This window comes from Bufo gargarizans, unplaced genomic scaffold (assembly GCF_014858855.1).
Source record: "Bufo gargarizans isolate SCDJY-AF-19 unplaced genomic scaffold, ASM1485885v1 original_scaffold_1094_pilon, whole genome shotgun sequence".
NCBI classification, from domain to species: domain Eukaryota; kingdom Metazoa; phylum Chordata; class Amphibia; order Anura; family Bufonidae; genus Bufo; species Bufo gargarizans.
The window spans coordinates 125,255-139,305 of NW_025334235.1; the positions used below are offsets into that span (position 1 = coordinate 125,255).

The 14,051-nt window shown below is 52.0% G+C and overlaps 1 protein-coding gene across 4 annotated transcripts in view; it reads left to right on the forward strand.

Annotated features, from left to right (window-relative positions):
* Positions 1–14,051, forward strand: part of SEMA5B (semaphorin 5B) — a 170,696-nt gene that overhangs the window by 119,167 nt on the left and 37,478 nt on the right. For all 4 annotated transcript variants that reach the window (XM_044273746.1, XM_044273748.1, XM_044273745.1 and 1 more), the window contains one exon: positions 210–385. In XM_044273746.1, coding sequence (XP_044129681.1) covers positions 210–385 — 176 coding nt within the window. The remainder of the gene's footprint in view (positions 1–209; positions 386–14,051) is intronic.

Genomic DNA, 14,051 nt, shown 5'->3' on the forward strand with positions numbered 1-14,051 from the left:
GTGCTCATACACAAAGCGTCTGCGAGGATTTCTATGTCTCTTATTTTCATGCTGGGGTATTATATGGGGCACATCTGATATAATGGGGTCTGGACGGCGGCAGCGTACGCCTACAGTCCGGGTCTGAAGTGATATTCACAGTCATCTGCAGCCTCCTGCGGTCTTTGTATCATCATCGCCCCCTGTGACTTCTTTTACTCATCTTCCAGGTTCGCAACTTGACAGTTAATGGAGGATTAGGGGCATGGTCAGCCTGGCAGCCGTGCCAGCACTCGGATGGAGACTCCTCGTGTCTATGCCGCTCCAGGATCTGTAATAATCCTGCCCCTCGCTGCGGAGGTCGTGACTGTGACGGATCCCGCATAGAGATAGCCAACTGCTCACGGTGAGTAGAGATGTAGCAGTGTGCACCCAGATAATTCAGCCAACGCCTTTTCTGTCTGATCTCCGACGGTGTAATCTGAGAAAACAACCTCACACCTGAACCCCATTATACCTATAGAATAAATCTCCATGAACAGCAGTCACTGCACTGATCCTGAGTTATAGCCTGTATTATACCCCAGAGCTGCACTCACTATTCTGCTGGTGCAGTCACTGTGTACATACATTACTTATCCTGTACTGATCCTGAGTTACATCCTGTATTATACTCCAGAGCTGCACTCACTATTCTGCTGGTGCAGTCACTGTGTACATACATTACTTATCCTGTACTGATCCTGAGTTATATCCTGTATTATACTCCAGAGCTGCACTCACTATTCTGCTGGTGCAGTCACTGTGCACATACATTACTTATCCTGTACTGATCCCGAGTTACATCCTGTATTATACTCCAGAGCTGCACTCACTATTCTGCTGGTGCAGTCACTGTGTACATACATTACTTATCCTGTATTATACTCCGGAGCTGCACTCACTATTCTGCTGGTGCAGTCACTGTGTACATACATTACTTATCCTGTACTGATCCTCAGTTACATCCTGTATTTCTTTTATTAAAATTTTAAAACAAACAGATAAATAAATATATAAAACAGAGACCAAACCAACCATACAGGACATGATGCTCCTCAGCGCGGCGCAGACAGCACCGGTCCAGCCCACTCGCCACAGAACACCAGCTATGTACAATATTTACAATATCTATGTACATGTACTAACCTTCCTGATCCGGTTGCACCTACCTACACTTAACAAATACAGAAGTTAAACTTACAAAAAGCCCACCCACCACCACCCCAATGCAACACACAATTTTTATTTTTTTTATATTATATATATATATTTTTTTTTATTTTTTTGGGTCCCTGAGCTGGTCCCGCATCCCATGCCCCCAGTACATGATAATAGACGTCCATGAACCAGCCCAGGATTTTCTTATATGTCCCAAAGTCCCCAATGTTCCATGGAACCCTCCCCCCATTTACCCACCACCCAACCTAACACTACACCCGACAACTCAACCTATACAAATATACAAATATATATAGACATAAAGACATATAAACTACATTACATAGTACATTACATAGTAGACCTTAACCTCACCACCCACCGTGAGGCTTTTCAGCCACACACAACCCATTAAAGCCCAAGTTTGGCGCCTGCAAGCCCTATGTCCTCATACAGCCACCAAAACAAAACAAAAATCTACAGTGTCAGCTTCAGCCCACCACCGGGAGGGGAGACAACAGGCTAGGGTACCCTAAAGGCAAAACCCCTCCAGAGGAGAGAGGCTCTACCCGCCCCCAACCTCTCGTACTCCAGAGAGCGCACCTTCACCAGGTCTCCGAGAATGTTCCTAACCACCTCATCCTCGGGGAGGATTTTGCGTTGCGTCGAAACTAAACACCGTGCATGCCACGTGTAGTACCTGACCACTGAGCTGACTAGGAATAAAGTGCAAAGGTCCCTACCACCCAGGTGTCTGAATGCTCCATAGGCCCATTCCGCATAGGAGAGAGTGACCAGCCTAGGCCAGCCAATGGAGGTCCCCACCCTGGTGTAAACCTCTGTGTTAAAGGGACAATGAAGCAGGAAGTGGTCCATGCTTTCCAGCACACCACCGCACTCCTCACGGGGACACCCCCTGTCCTCAGAGCTCCTACACTTCAGATTGTCCCTCACACACAGTTTCCCATGGAAGCAGCGCCAAGTCAAGTCAAAGAACTTCAAGGGGATCCTATTGGAATTTAAAAAGCCGTAACCCAACCCTCAGATCCCGACCTGGGCAGTCCCTGAGGGCCAGAGGTTTCTGGAAATGGGTCAACAGAACCCTCTGGTCAAGGAGTCTCCTTGACTGAGTCCTGATTTCCCACATCCCCAGACCCCACCGACGTAATACCTTCAGAACCAGGGCAGCATAAGCCGGGAGATGCCCATGTGGTGTGCGGAGATCCTTCACTTGCCCCCCTGTCTCCCATTCCTGGAAGAAAGGCCGAAACCATCCCCGACAGGAGGCTACCCACAGAGGAGCCCTCTCTTGCCAGAGGTTCGAGAGATTAATCTTAATAAAGGTGTTCACCAGGAACACCACAGGGTTGACCATACCCAACCCTCCTAGTCTCCTCGTACGGTAAGTAACCTCCCTCTTGACAAGGTTCAGTCTGTTTCCCCATAACATCTGGAAGAACAGACTGTAGACCCGAGTCCAGAAAGGTTCCGGCAAGACGCACACACTGCCCAGATATAACAGCAAAGGGATCAGGTAGGTTTTGATAATGTTCACCCTTTCCCTGAGGGTTAAAGACCAACCCTTCCACTGGTCCACCTTCTGAGCGGCAATCTTAAGCCTGCTATCCCAGTTTTGATGGGGGTAATCCCCCTGGCCAAATTCAATGCCGAGGACTTTTGTAGATTCCTGGGGCTCTGGAAGGGTGTCCGGGAGATCAAAACCAGGATCTCCACCTCCCAGCCAGAGACTCTCACACTTATCTCGGTTGATCTTGGACCCAGATGACTCTGAGTAGCGCTCTACCTCAGACAGTACCCACTCTGCCTCCCCTCTCGAAGACACAAAGATAGTTACGTCATCAGCATACGCCACCACCCTCAGTGTAGTCTCCGGAGCCGCCCGGTCCATCCCGATGCCCGCCAACGGCCCACGATCAACCCCTCTAAGGAAGGGATCGATCGCGAACACGTACAAAAGCGGGCTCAGAGGACAACCCTGGCGAACCCCAGATCCCACCCCAAAAGGACGCCCAATCCAACCATTCACAAGCGGGAAACTCTCTGCCCCTGCATACAAGGTCTTAAGCCAATCAACAAACCCCCCGGGCAGGCCATATCTCAGAAGGACAGACCAGAGGTACTCGTGGTTAACACGATCAAATGCTTTTGCCTGATCCAAGGACAGCATGTACCCCTTCCAGTGACCTGCCCTGCCCTGCTCCACAGCCTCCCGGACACTGAGCACAGCACTAAAAGTACTGTGGCCGGGAACAGAGCAATGCTGGGCCCCAGAAAGGAGCTGGGGTGCAAACTTCACCAGCCGATTAAATAGCACCTTTGCCAAAATCTTTCTGTCCACACCGAGGAGCGCTATGGGACGCCAATTCTCAATGTGGAAAGGATCTTTACCCTTTGACAGGATGATCAGGGCCGACCTCCTCATTGAGTTTGGTAGAGTACCCGAGGAGAGACACTCATTTAATACCTCAGTCAAGAGGGGAACTAAGGTGTCCTTAAAGGTCTTGTAAAACTCAGATGTTAAGCCATCCGGACCAGGTGATTTTTTGGGAGCAAGCCCCTCAATCACCAGACTGACTTCCTCTTCACTGATCATTTCCGTCAAACCGTCAAGAGAGGGGTCTACCCCTGGTTCAGGGACAGTTTCAGTCAGGAAAGCCGATATCTTATCACGATCAAGATCCCTCCTTGCCATGAGATGTGAGTAAAAGGATCTGACAACCTCCAGGATCCCTGATCTGGACCTTCTCAGAGAACCCGTACTATCAATCAGTCCTGACACAATCTTACTACTCACTGACATCCTGCAGTTTTTGTAAGGGTCGGGCGAGCGGTATTTCCCGTAATCCCTCTCAAAAACCAAAGATGCGTGCCTATCGTACTGACACCTCATAAGCAAAGACTTCACTCTGGAGATCTCCTCACGGCTACCCCCAGTCGAGACAAGACGTTCGAGTTTCCTCCTCAGGCCCTGATACAGGCGATACTTACTCAGACTCCTGAGGCTCGAGAGCTGGCGGAAGAATCTCCCCACCCTTTCCTTGAAGATCTCCCACCACTCAGACTTACTGCCGCAGAGATCCAGCAATGGTACCTGGCTCTGAACGAAATCCTCAAAGGACTGTCTTATCTCCGCTTCTTCCAAGAGAGACGAATTGAGCCTCCAGTAGCCCCTTCCCATTCGGGGGGTCTCTGCAACATTCAGAGAAAACAAAATCATACAGTGGTCGGAGAACTCCACCTCCACAGCGGACACGGCTGAAGAGACGGCTTCCTCCTTTAAATAAAACCTGTCTATTCTAGACCTACAACTAGCCCTATGATAGGTGAACCCCGGGTGGCCTGGGGTGTGCCGGATGTGGACATCCACCAGACGAGCCTCACTAGCTATTTTATTAAGCGCAATGCTGTCGTAAGTCAGCTTGTCCCTGGAACCTCCCCTATCCTGGGGCCTCGTGACAGTATTGAAGTCCCCTCCAAAGACCACCTGCCGACTTGTAAAAAGATAGGGCTTGATCCTCATGAAGAGACACTTACGGTCCCACTTGGACTGGGGACCATAGATGTTAATTAGACGAAGTTCTTGTCCCCTCATGAGGACATCCAGGATCAGGCACCTCCCCATTTCTAATTCAATAACCCGTCGGCATTCTACCGGTGCAGTAAAAAGGACTGCCACCCCGCTATACGGCTCGGCCGCAAGAGACCAGTAGGAGGATCCGCGTCGCCACTCCCTTTTAGCTTTAAATACAGATGCCAAATCTGGCAGCCTGGTCTCCTGCAAAAACAAAATGTCAGCTTCAACCCGGCTGAAAAATCAAAGGCCGCAAATCTAGCCGTATCTGACTTAATGCTGGCGACATTAATGGACGCCAGCGTCAACGGAGTGAGTGCCGCCATCATGGGTGATTGAATTAGATGGCTTTCTTTTCCCACTGCCCCCACCAACTTTTTCATCAGATGATGGCTTACCCCTCTTCAAACAAACAGATGTGTCCATTTCACCTCTGCCCTTGTGCTCTGACTCCAAGCCAGCCCCCACCCCTGAGGACATGTTTTCCCCAGTAGAAGGAGGCTCGGCGTCCCCCGCAGGCCCAGGTGTCACCGCGACTCCCGAAACCTCCCCACCGGCTCCCTCCCCTGAGGAGGGGGAGGTGTCACCAATGGCTTGGAACCGGTTTGAGAGACTAATCAGAGGGGGGTTGGTTGTACCTTCCTTTGGCATCTGGCGGGTGGGAGAAGATCTTAAATCTCCCTTTTTCCCTGTACGTTTATTACCCTGCTTTTGCCATCCCCCACTTCCCCCGTCATGGGGGGATAATGAGGAGATGGCACCTTCCTCTTCCTGGATCCTCCTAATTTCCTCATCCAGCTCCCTGTCCCTTTGGGCCTCAGCAGTAGCAGCAGTCTCAGGGGTGAGATCAGGGGTCATCCCAGCTTCCCCAGTTGCCTGAGGTTCCCGGGATTCACCCATCTCCCTCTCCCTTCGGCGATTTTCCTGACGCCTCAGTTGGGCAGGCGTCTTTTGCTTACTTTTCTTCCCTGGCCCCTCTGTTCCTTCACTTCTGCCAGCCCCTGCCCCAGTAGAATTGGCCTCACGGCTTCCTCCCGCCGGGGCATTGACCGCATTGGCAAAGGAATGAGGGCAGCGACTGAATGGGTGACCTAAGTCACCACACAGGTGACACCTAATCTCTGCACATGATGCAGCGAGGTGGCCAATCTCCCCACACAGCGCGCACTTCTGTACAGTGCAGTTAGCACTGAAGTGTGTGGGGCTGCCGCATCTGTGATAGAGCTTCGGCTGACCCTGGTAGAAAATCTGGATGCGATCCCTTCCAAGGAAGGTGGCAGATGGTATGTGAGTAACTGTGTTTCCTAAAAGCCTAAGTTTTACCATGAACGTCCAGGCCCCAGACCAGATGCCATGTTCATCCCTGTTCTTCTTGGGAACCTCCACCACCTCCCCATATCGGCCGAGCCACGTCATGATGTCAATACACGAGAGTGACTCGTTACGGGTTAGAACGGTCACCCTCTTCACATTGTTCTGACGAGACACTGCCTGGACGGCAAAATCTCGCCAGCTGGGCTCGTCCTTTGCCATCTCATAGTTCGACCAGAAGAGCTCAAGTCCCTCCGGCCGAACAAAGCTGACATCGAACTCAGGGGTCCCATAGGGATGTATCAAGGCGTAGATGTCTGTCGCCTTGAAGCCCATCTTTAGAAGGAGCTCAACAACTTCTGATCTTGAAGGACATGTATCACTGCCCCTCCACCTCAGACGGACCACATTCCTACGGAGAGCACCCTGCCCAGCTGTCGGGAGGGACCACGTGGTCTCCCCGCTCCTTTGCTCTCGGAAGGCTGAGAGGCCATGCCTATCTATCCAAAAGGATAGATCAACCTCCCTCCCCTCTACATTGATTGTGCTCTCCCCTCTCTTTAGAGCCTCCAGAAGACGTCGCTGCAAAACGCCGTCCCCAGAGCCAGAGGACAAGGAGGGTCCCCTACTCACCCCGGCCGTGACAGTAGCAAAACTGCGCACAGGGGCTGCCACAGCCGGGGGGGCAACCGGACCAGGTTCCACACCCTCCCCGCTTACCAAAGACCCTCCACCACCCACTTCCATATCTTCCATCCCCAAACCAGCCTTACTTACAACAGATTCTGCGACCTCCCTTCCTTCCCTCCTAACACCATTCACTCCACCATCCAAACCCCCAGACATATTTTTATTAAAAATAATTTTCTGCCCCCCACCTGCTCCCTCGCTCATACTGGCTGAACCGGTGTGTTTTGGTGTAATTATTGGTACCTCAGCATCACTGGGCCCTGGGGTCGGAGCTGCCCCCAAAAGACAGACCACAGCCCCAACCCCACTTTTATCATTGCCCTCCGCTTCCTCAGTACTACCATTTACAACTTTTGGGCGCCGCTGATCCATTACCGGGCGCCGCTGATCCAAACGCTGCTGATCTGTTCTTTCATGGCGCCGCTCATCTGGACCAGCAGCGCCAATACAAAACAAAGGCTTTGGCCTCAGTTCTTGACCTTCATTGGGAGGCGTAACCGTCATAGCTCCGACAGCTCCTTCATGCCTCCGCTGGCCCGAGGGAACAGCGTCATCAGCGGTTGGAGCCATCGGAGCTCCTGCAGCCATCTGTGGCGTGGAGCCACCCCCTCCTCCCATCAGGGAGCAAACTCCAGCGCCAGAGATTTTTCTCTCATCCTCCGCAGTAACCTTCCTGTCCGGCTTTTCAGCCGGTGTCGCACCAGCTCCATCCCCGTTACTGCAAACAGAGACGGAGCTCACCACCATATCGGATACCTCGCTCTCCCCTCTCTCCTGCACCGAGTCCACTGCAGGACACGGGCTGGGCTGAGAAGAGGGGCTAATACAGTGAGCCGGCCCTGCGGTCGACTCGGGGGTCCCAGGGAGGGGGGTGTATACATATCTTACCTGCTCCTGGAGCTTGGTCTTCTTAGCCTTTTTCTTTCCTTCCCCAGGCGTCTCTGGTGGCAACTCATCACCAAAGCATAAGTCCTGGAAACGCACTGGGGACTCCAGGAGCTGGATCTCCTCCACTAGGGCCCCTCCCGGGCCGCAGGTCTCATACTCATCCCCCGAGCCGCAGCTGGGTGACCTTGCTATTTGGCGTGCAGGGGGCCCACTGTACGGAATCTGCTCCTGCAGGCTGCCAGGTGGATCTTGCTGGTCATCATCATCATCCTCCTCCTGCACGACTGGTTCCTTCTCCACCTGGCTGTCAGGCTGCTGCCCCATCTGCCCCTTCTCCTCCGCCATCTTCCGAAAACGTTCCTCGTTTAGGAGTTTTTCCTTAAACGGGCCGCTTTTATCTCGGAGTACAGTCCGCCTTTGCTCAATCTCGCCAATGTCAGCTTGTAGCTGCTTTATTTGGCTCTCCAGCCCCTGCTTCTTCCTCTTTGGGGCCACTCCAACACAAGACCTCAAGCCGCGCAGCTCCTCCCGGAGCCTCCTCAGGGTCTTAGTCGCGTCTTCGTACTCACGGAGGTGGCTCATGACCCGGGATCCGTAGGTGGAAATGGACTCCCGGGCCCTCAGTACGCCCCAGCCTTCCTCCTCAAGATCTGCTTCACCTCCGTGAACACTCGGCTTTTGCTGGGCCCCGGAAGGGCCACTCTCACCCATGCTGGCATTCGGGTCCTCCTTAGCGGATCCAGCCTTGCGGCTCTTCCTACTACCCTCAGACTCAGGGGAGACAGAAGCCACATTACTGCGACTCCTGCCAGATCTTCTTACCCCTGAGTCCTCCATGCAGGCCAAACGCTGGCTTCTCCTGTCCCCTGAAGGCCTGCCGCTGGGAACAGGAGCCTGGGGCTTGCTTCCCTCGCTCATGCCTGAGAACCCACTCTCCCCCTGGGGAGGAGATAGCCGGCCTCAGGTGGATAGATTTTCCTCCAAACGCTCAGGAGCAGCAGCAGCAGCAGCAGCAGCAGCTACACACAGCCACAGGCGACCACACCCACAGGTAATCGCAGCTCAGGAACAGCTGGTCCAGAGCTGCACTCACTATTCTGCTGGTGCAGTCACTGTGTACATACATTACTTATCCTGTACTGATCCTGAGTTACATCCTGTATTATACTCCAGAGCTGCACTCACTATTCTGCTGCTGCAGTCACTGTGTACATACATTACTTATCCTGTACTGATCCTGAGTTACATCCTGTATTATACTCCAGAGCTGCACTCACTATTCTGCTGCTGCAGTCACTGTGTACATACATTACTTATCCTGTACTGATCCTGAGTTACATCCTGTATTATACTCCAGAGCTGCACTCACTATTCTGCTGGTGCAGTCACTGTGTACATACATTACTTATCCTGTACTGATCCTGAGTTACATCCTGTATTATACTCCAGAGCTGCACTCACTATTCTGCTGGTGCAGTCACCGTATACATACATTACTTATCCTGTACTGATCCTGAGTTACATCCTGTATTATACTCCAGAGCTGCACTCACTATTCTGCTGGTGCAGTCACTGTGTACATACATTACTTATCCTGTACTGATCCTGAGTTACATCCTGTATTATACTCCAGAGCTGCACTCACTATTCTGCACAATGAATTATGTAGTGGAGTTACACGGTGATTGATGAGAGCACATTTGCTGTGGAGTCAGTTTCACACCTTGATGTCCCCTTGCAGACGGTGATGCTCCTGCTGACAGGCTCCGGTTAGGTGATGCACGGACAGCGGGTTTATTGGATCTTGTATTATCTTTTTGCCGACGGGTCGTTCTCAGTCGCTTTACAGTTTTGCACTCTTTTCATGTCTCGCCTTTTTGAAAACCCGCTATCAGGAGGCAGAGGCGAGTGGCGGTCGGCGAGAAGTGATGTGTCAGCATTCATTTTCCAGGCATGATGTGATTCAGGGCATTTTTCTATTTGCATTGGATTTGCGCAGAGCGATGGCCGCTGGTCGCCGCGCTGGAGCTGAGAGTACTGAGGACTTTGACGTGTTGAATTCCTTGCTCAGTATAAGCCTCTCATCAGCAGGCGCCGGGCCGCAGCGTACACCGTCCTATAAAGTACAGATATGAGGAGAGACATATGGCGGTGTAATTGTCACCTCCTGTCACATGACAGCCAGGCTGATGACAGAGAGCACTAGACTGAATTCACCTGCGACCGTTCTCGTCAGGTCTGCAGATAGTGGGCAGGTAGGTGGTTGTGGCGGATTCCTTCTTCCTCACTGTTCGCTGCTGAGGTTTTGGTGCAATGCTCGGCCAGCGGAGCAGTGCACTGGAATGTAAACATCAACCGCTGCCAAGACAAACCGCGCTGGACTCCCATATGGAGCGAGTTACGAGAAGCTGCAGCTCAGGAAATGAGGCTTTTTTTTTCTAGTTTTCTGTATTTGCAGCCTGACACCTCAGAGCAGCGAGCGCCAGACACGATACGACAGGCCTGGCGCTGTGGGGCTGAACAAAGACTGCACAGATCTCCTCCATGGCTTGTGCACATGAGCTTGCAATCTAAACCTTGTACACTGCCGAGAGCTGCCATGGAGTAATACGGAGGGAGTCCAGTTATTTATGGCAGCGATAAGAACTGGGGGGGGGGGGATGGAGGGCAGATTATTTCTGCAGTGTGTGAATGGGGTCCTGAAGATCCTGGTCTCTTATATTGCAGTGTAATGTGGAATCTGTGTAGATAAGAAATGGAAGACTGGACCTAAGAGCTTACAATCTAAACCATCAGTGCGATGCAGCTGATAATGGTGGCCGGTGCGGTGTAATTATTAACATGAGCTTCGCAAACCTTGACACCTTGGAGCAGAAGCCGGAGTGACAGCCCGTCCGCCTGTGTTCGCCTCCCCCAAGTTGTATTTCCACATGATGATGGGGGGGGGGGGCTCAGCTGATATTCCCCGGTCTTCTCTCGGACTGGGCGGTTGCTGTTGCAGCTTCCATGACTTTTTCTTTTCTCTTTACTTTGTGCACATTTACAAGCTGCCGGCTCCCTGGGACCTTCTTCCAGATGTGACTGGCGCCCTCTAGCTGCAGTGATGGGCGTTGTATGCGGACCCTGGTGACCAGGACAGCCCAGTGTAGTCCCCGTCATCACCCAGAACTGCGCAGCGAAGGATTTCCCAGCAGGTTGAGTGCATTTCTCCCACAGAATAAAATCCTCTGTTGCGTCGCTTCTCCTGCGTTTTCTCAATGACATTTTCCCATGAAAATAAAGTTCTTCTTTGAGGTTTTGATCCGTTTTCACACTGAGGTGAACGCGGCAGCGGGTGAATACACGGATGAAGGCGTTGTATGTTTTATAAGAAGCTGCGGAAAAGCCCAGAATATGTCAGCGCTATATAAGTGAGCAAAATAAGGAGACAGGTTAGAGGTCACTGACCCCCACAGATGCAGGGTCCGTGTCTGAAGACGCTGCGGTTTGCAGGAATCGGTGCTGCATATTTATCAGATTTTGCGCAATATTTGATAAATTTGGTGCATCTTTAAGTCAAAAGAGTATATAAGACGGCGGATTTTCTGCCCGATAATCGTTAACGACTGCTTCCCTCCCGACAATCGCTAGGACACCCTTTACACTTCTGTTCTGAGATGTTACTGCAAAACACGGACAGCGGCAATGTGCGTTCCGCATTTTGCAGACCGCACATTGCCGGCACTAAGAGAATATGCCTGTATTTGTCCGCTATTGCAGACAAGAATAGGACATGTTCTATTTTTTTCAGGATCGGAATTGTGGACCCAGAAGCGCGGGACCGCAATTCCGGATTGGGGCCGCACACCGCGTGGCCCCATAGAAATGGATGGGTCCACAATTCCGTTCCGCAAAATGTGGAATGGAATTGCAGATGTGTGAATGGAACCTTACACCGCTGCTTTACTGGGGTAAAGATTGAGATCGTTTTTTTGCAACTTTTTAAAATGCAATGGATATTTTTGGCTTAAATCAGCTCAACAGGCCAACTCTGCCGAAACTGGAGGGAGTAGTGGAAACAAGCACAATGTAACGGCGTAACGCTCCGTGACCACATGTTGTTCTCGCTAAACTGTCGCAGGGTTCAGGGCTGTCGCATCTAGACGTTTGCTTACTGCGCTAATTGCATGCTAATCCAGTGCTAATGAGTCTCTCAGCACCTTTGCCTGTCTGATATCCCCCTCCCCGTCCCGTCTCCCACTGCATTAATGGCGCCACTTCCTGTTCTTAATAACTGGGGATAATTTATGTAGAAAGGTGTCAGTTATTCTGCATCAGAAACGCAGATACGGCGAATACAAGATTTTCCAGGGACGTGTTTCACTTTTCTTTGCTAATTTCTGCGGATGAAAAATGCTCCATTCAGACGTCCAGTTCATTAATCTGGCCGCACCCTTTATATATGCTCACGGCTTTGGCACCATTTTCTTTCCTGCCGACAGTTAGTTAATTCTTGCATCTTGGTCGTTTTGCATCGCGGTGTATATCCATTTTCTGGTTGTGCATCCATTTTTAACAACAGTCGAAAACAAATGCATTAAAATAGGCTTTTAGTCCCCCCCCCCCCCCCCCCCCGCAGTGCCCTCAGTACATATTACTGCAATCCCTTTGTGCCCCCACTATAGATGATGGACCCCTTTATGCCTCCCGGTAGTTGTAATAGCCCCCAAGTTGTGCCCCAGTATAGCTACTCGCCCCCAGTTGTGCGTCTATGTATAATGCGCTGCCTTTCCCCCACCCCCGATAGTCCTGACAATAAAAAAAAAAATAGTAATAATAAAATACTCATCCACTTGCACCTGAGAGGACACTGGCTCCGCCCTGGAGGCAGCAGGACCGGACATTCCTAGCGTTGTGATGTCACAGATATGACGTCATGATGCTGAGAGCGTGCGTGCTGCGGTCTCCAGTGTGGAGCGAGTCTTTCTCCATGTGTATTTATTAATAATGGCTGCTAGGTGGGTGGGTGCCCGTCTAAAGGGCCTTTAAATGGGGTCCAGCTCACTGTGAAAACAGTCAAAAATAGAACATGTACTATTTTTTGACGACCGCTATTCTTTTGCCATTAAAAAATGTCCATGTGAACAGCTGCACAGACTTCAGTTAGTTGTAATAATGGCCGTGTCACAGTCGTTACTTAAACAACCACCACACGGGCTTTTTTCCTGTTCATGTCCATGAGACCTTATTGTATTTCATTTTCTGATGGAGTGTTACAATGAGATGTTGGCCCCATCCTGATCATCGGCGCCTTGCCCCTTCCCATCCTGATCATCGGCGCCTTGTCCCTTCCCATCCTGATCATCGGCGCCTTGCCCCTTCCCATCATAATAATCGGCGCCTTGCCCCTTCCCATCCTGGTCATCGGCGCCTTGCCCCTTCCCATCCTGGTCATCGGCGCCTTGCCCCTTCCCATCCTGATCATCTGCGCCTTGCCCCTTCCCATCCTGATCATCTGCGCCTTGCCCCTTCCCATCCTGATCATCGGCGCCTTGCCCCTTCCCATCCTGATCATCGGCGCCTTGCCCCTTCCCATCCTGATCATCGGCGCCTTGCCCCTTCCCATCCTAATCATCGGCGCCTTGCCCCTTCCCATCCTGATCATCGGCGCCTTGCCCCTTCCCATCATAATCATCGGCGCCTTGCCCCTTCCCATCATAATCATCGGCGCCTTGCCCCTTCCCATCCTGATCATCGGCGCCTTGCCCCTTCCCATCCTGATCATCGGCGCCTTGCCCCTTCCCATCCTGATCATCGGCGCCTTGCCCCATCCTAATCATCGGCGCCTTGCCCCATCCTAATCATCGGCGCCTTGCCCCATCCTAATCATCGGCGCCTTGCCCCCTCCCATCCTAATCATCGGCGCCTTGCCCCTTCCCATCCTGATCATCGGCGCCTTGCCCCATCCTAATCATCGGCGCCTTGCCCCTTCCCATCCTAATCATCGGCGCCTTGCCCCATCCTAATCATCGGCGCCTTGCCCCTTCCCATCATAATCATCAGTGCATTGCCCCTTCCCATCATAATCATTGGCACCTTCCCCCATCCTAATCATTGGCGCCTTGCCCCGCCCCATCCTATACATCGGCACCTTGCCCCGCCTCATCCTAAACATCGGCACCTTGCCCCACCCCATCCTATACATCTGCACCTTGCCCCGCCTCATCCTATACATCAGCACCTTGCCCCGCCCCATCCTATACATCGGCACTTTGCCCCGCCCCATCCTATACATCGGCACCTTGCCCCGCCCCATCCTATACATCGGCACCTTGCCCCGCCCCATCCTATACATCGGCACCTTGCCCCGCCCCATCCTATACATCGGCACCTTGCCCCGCCCCATCCTATA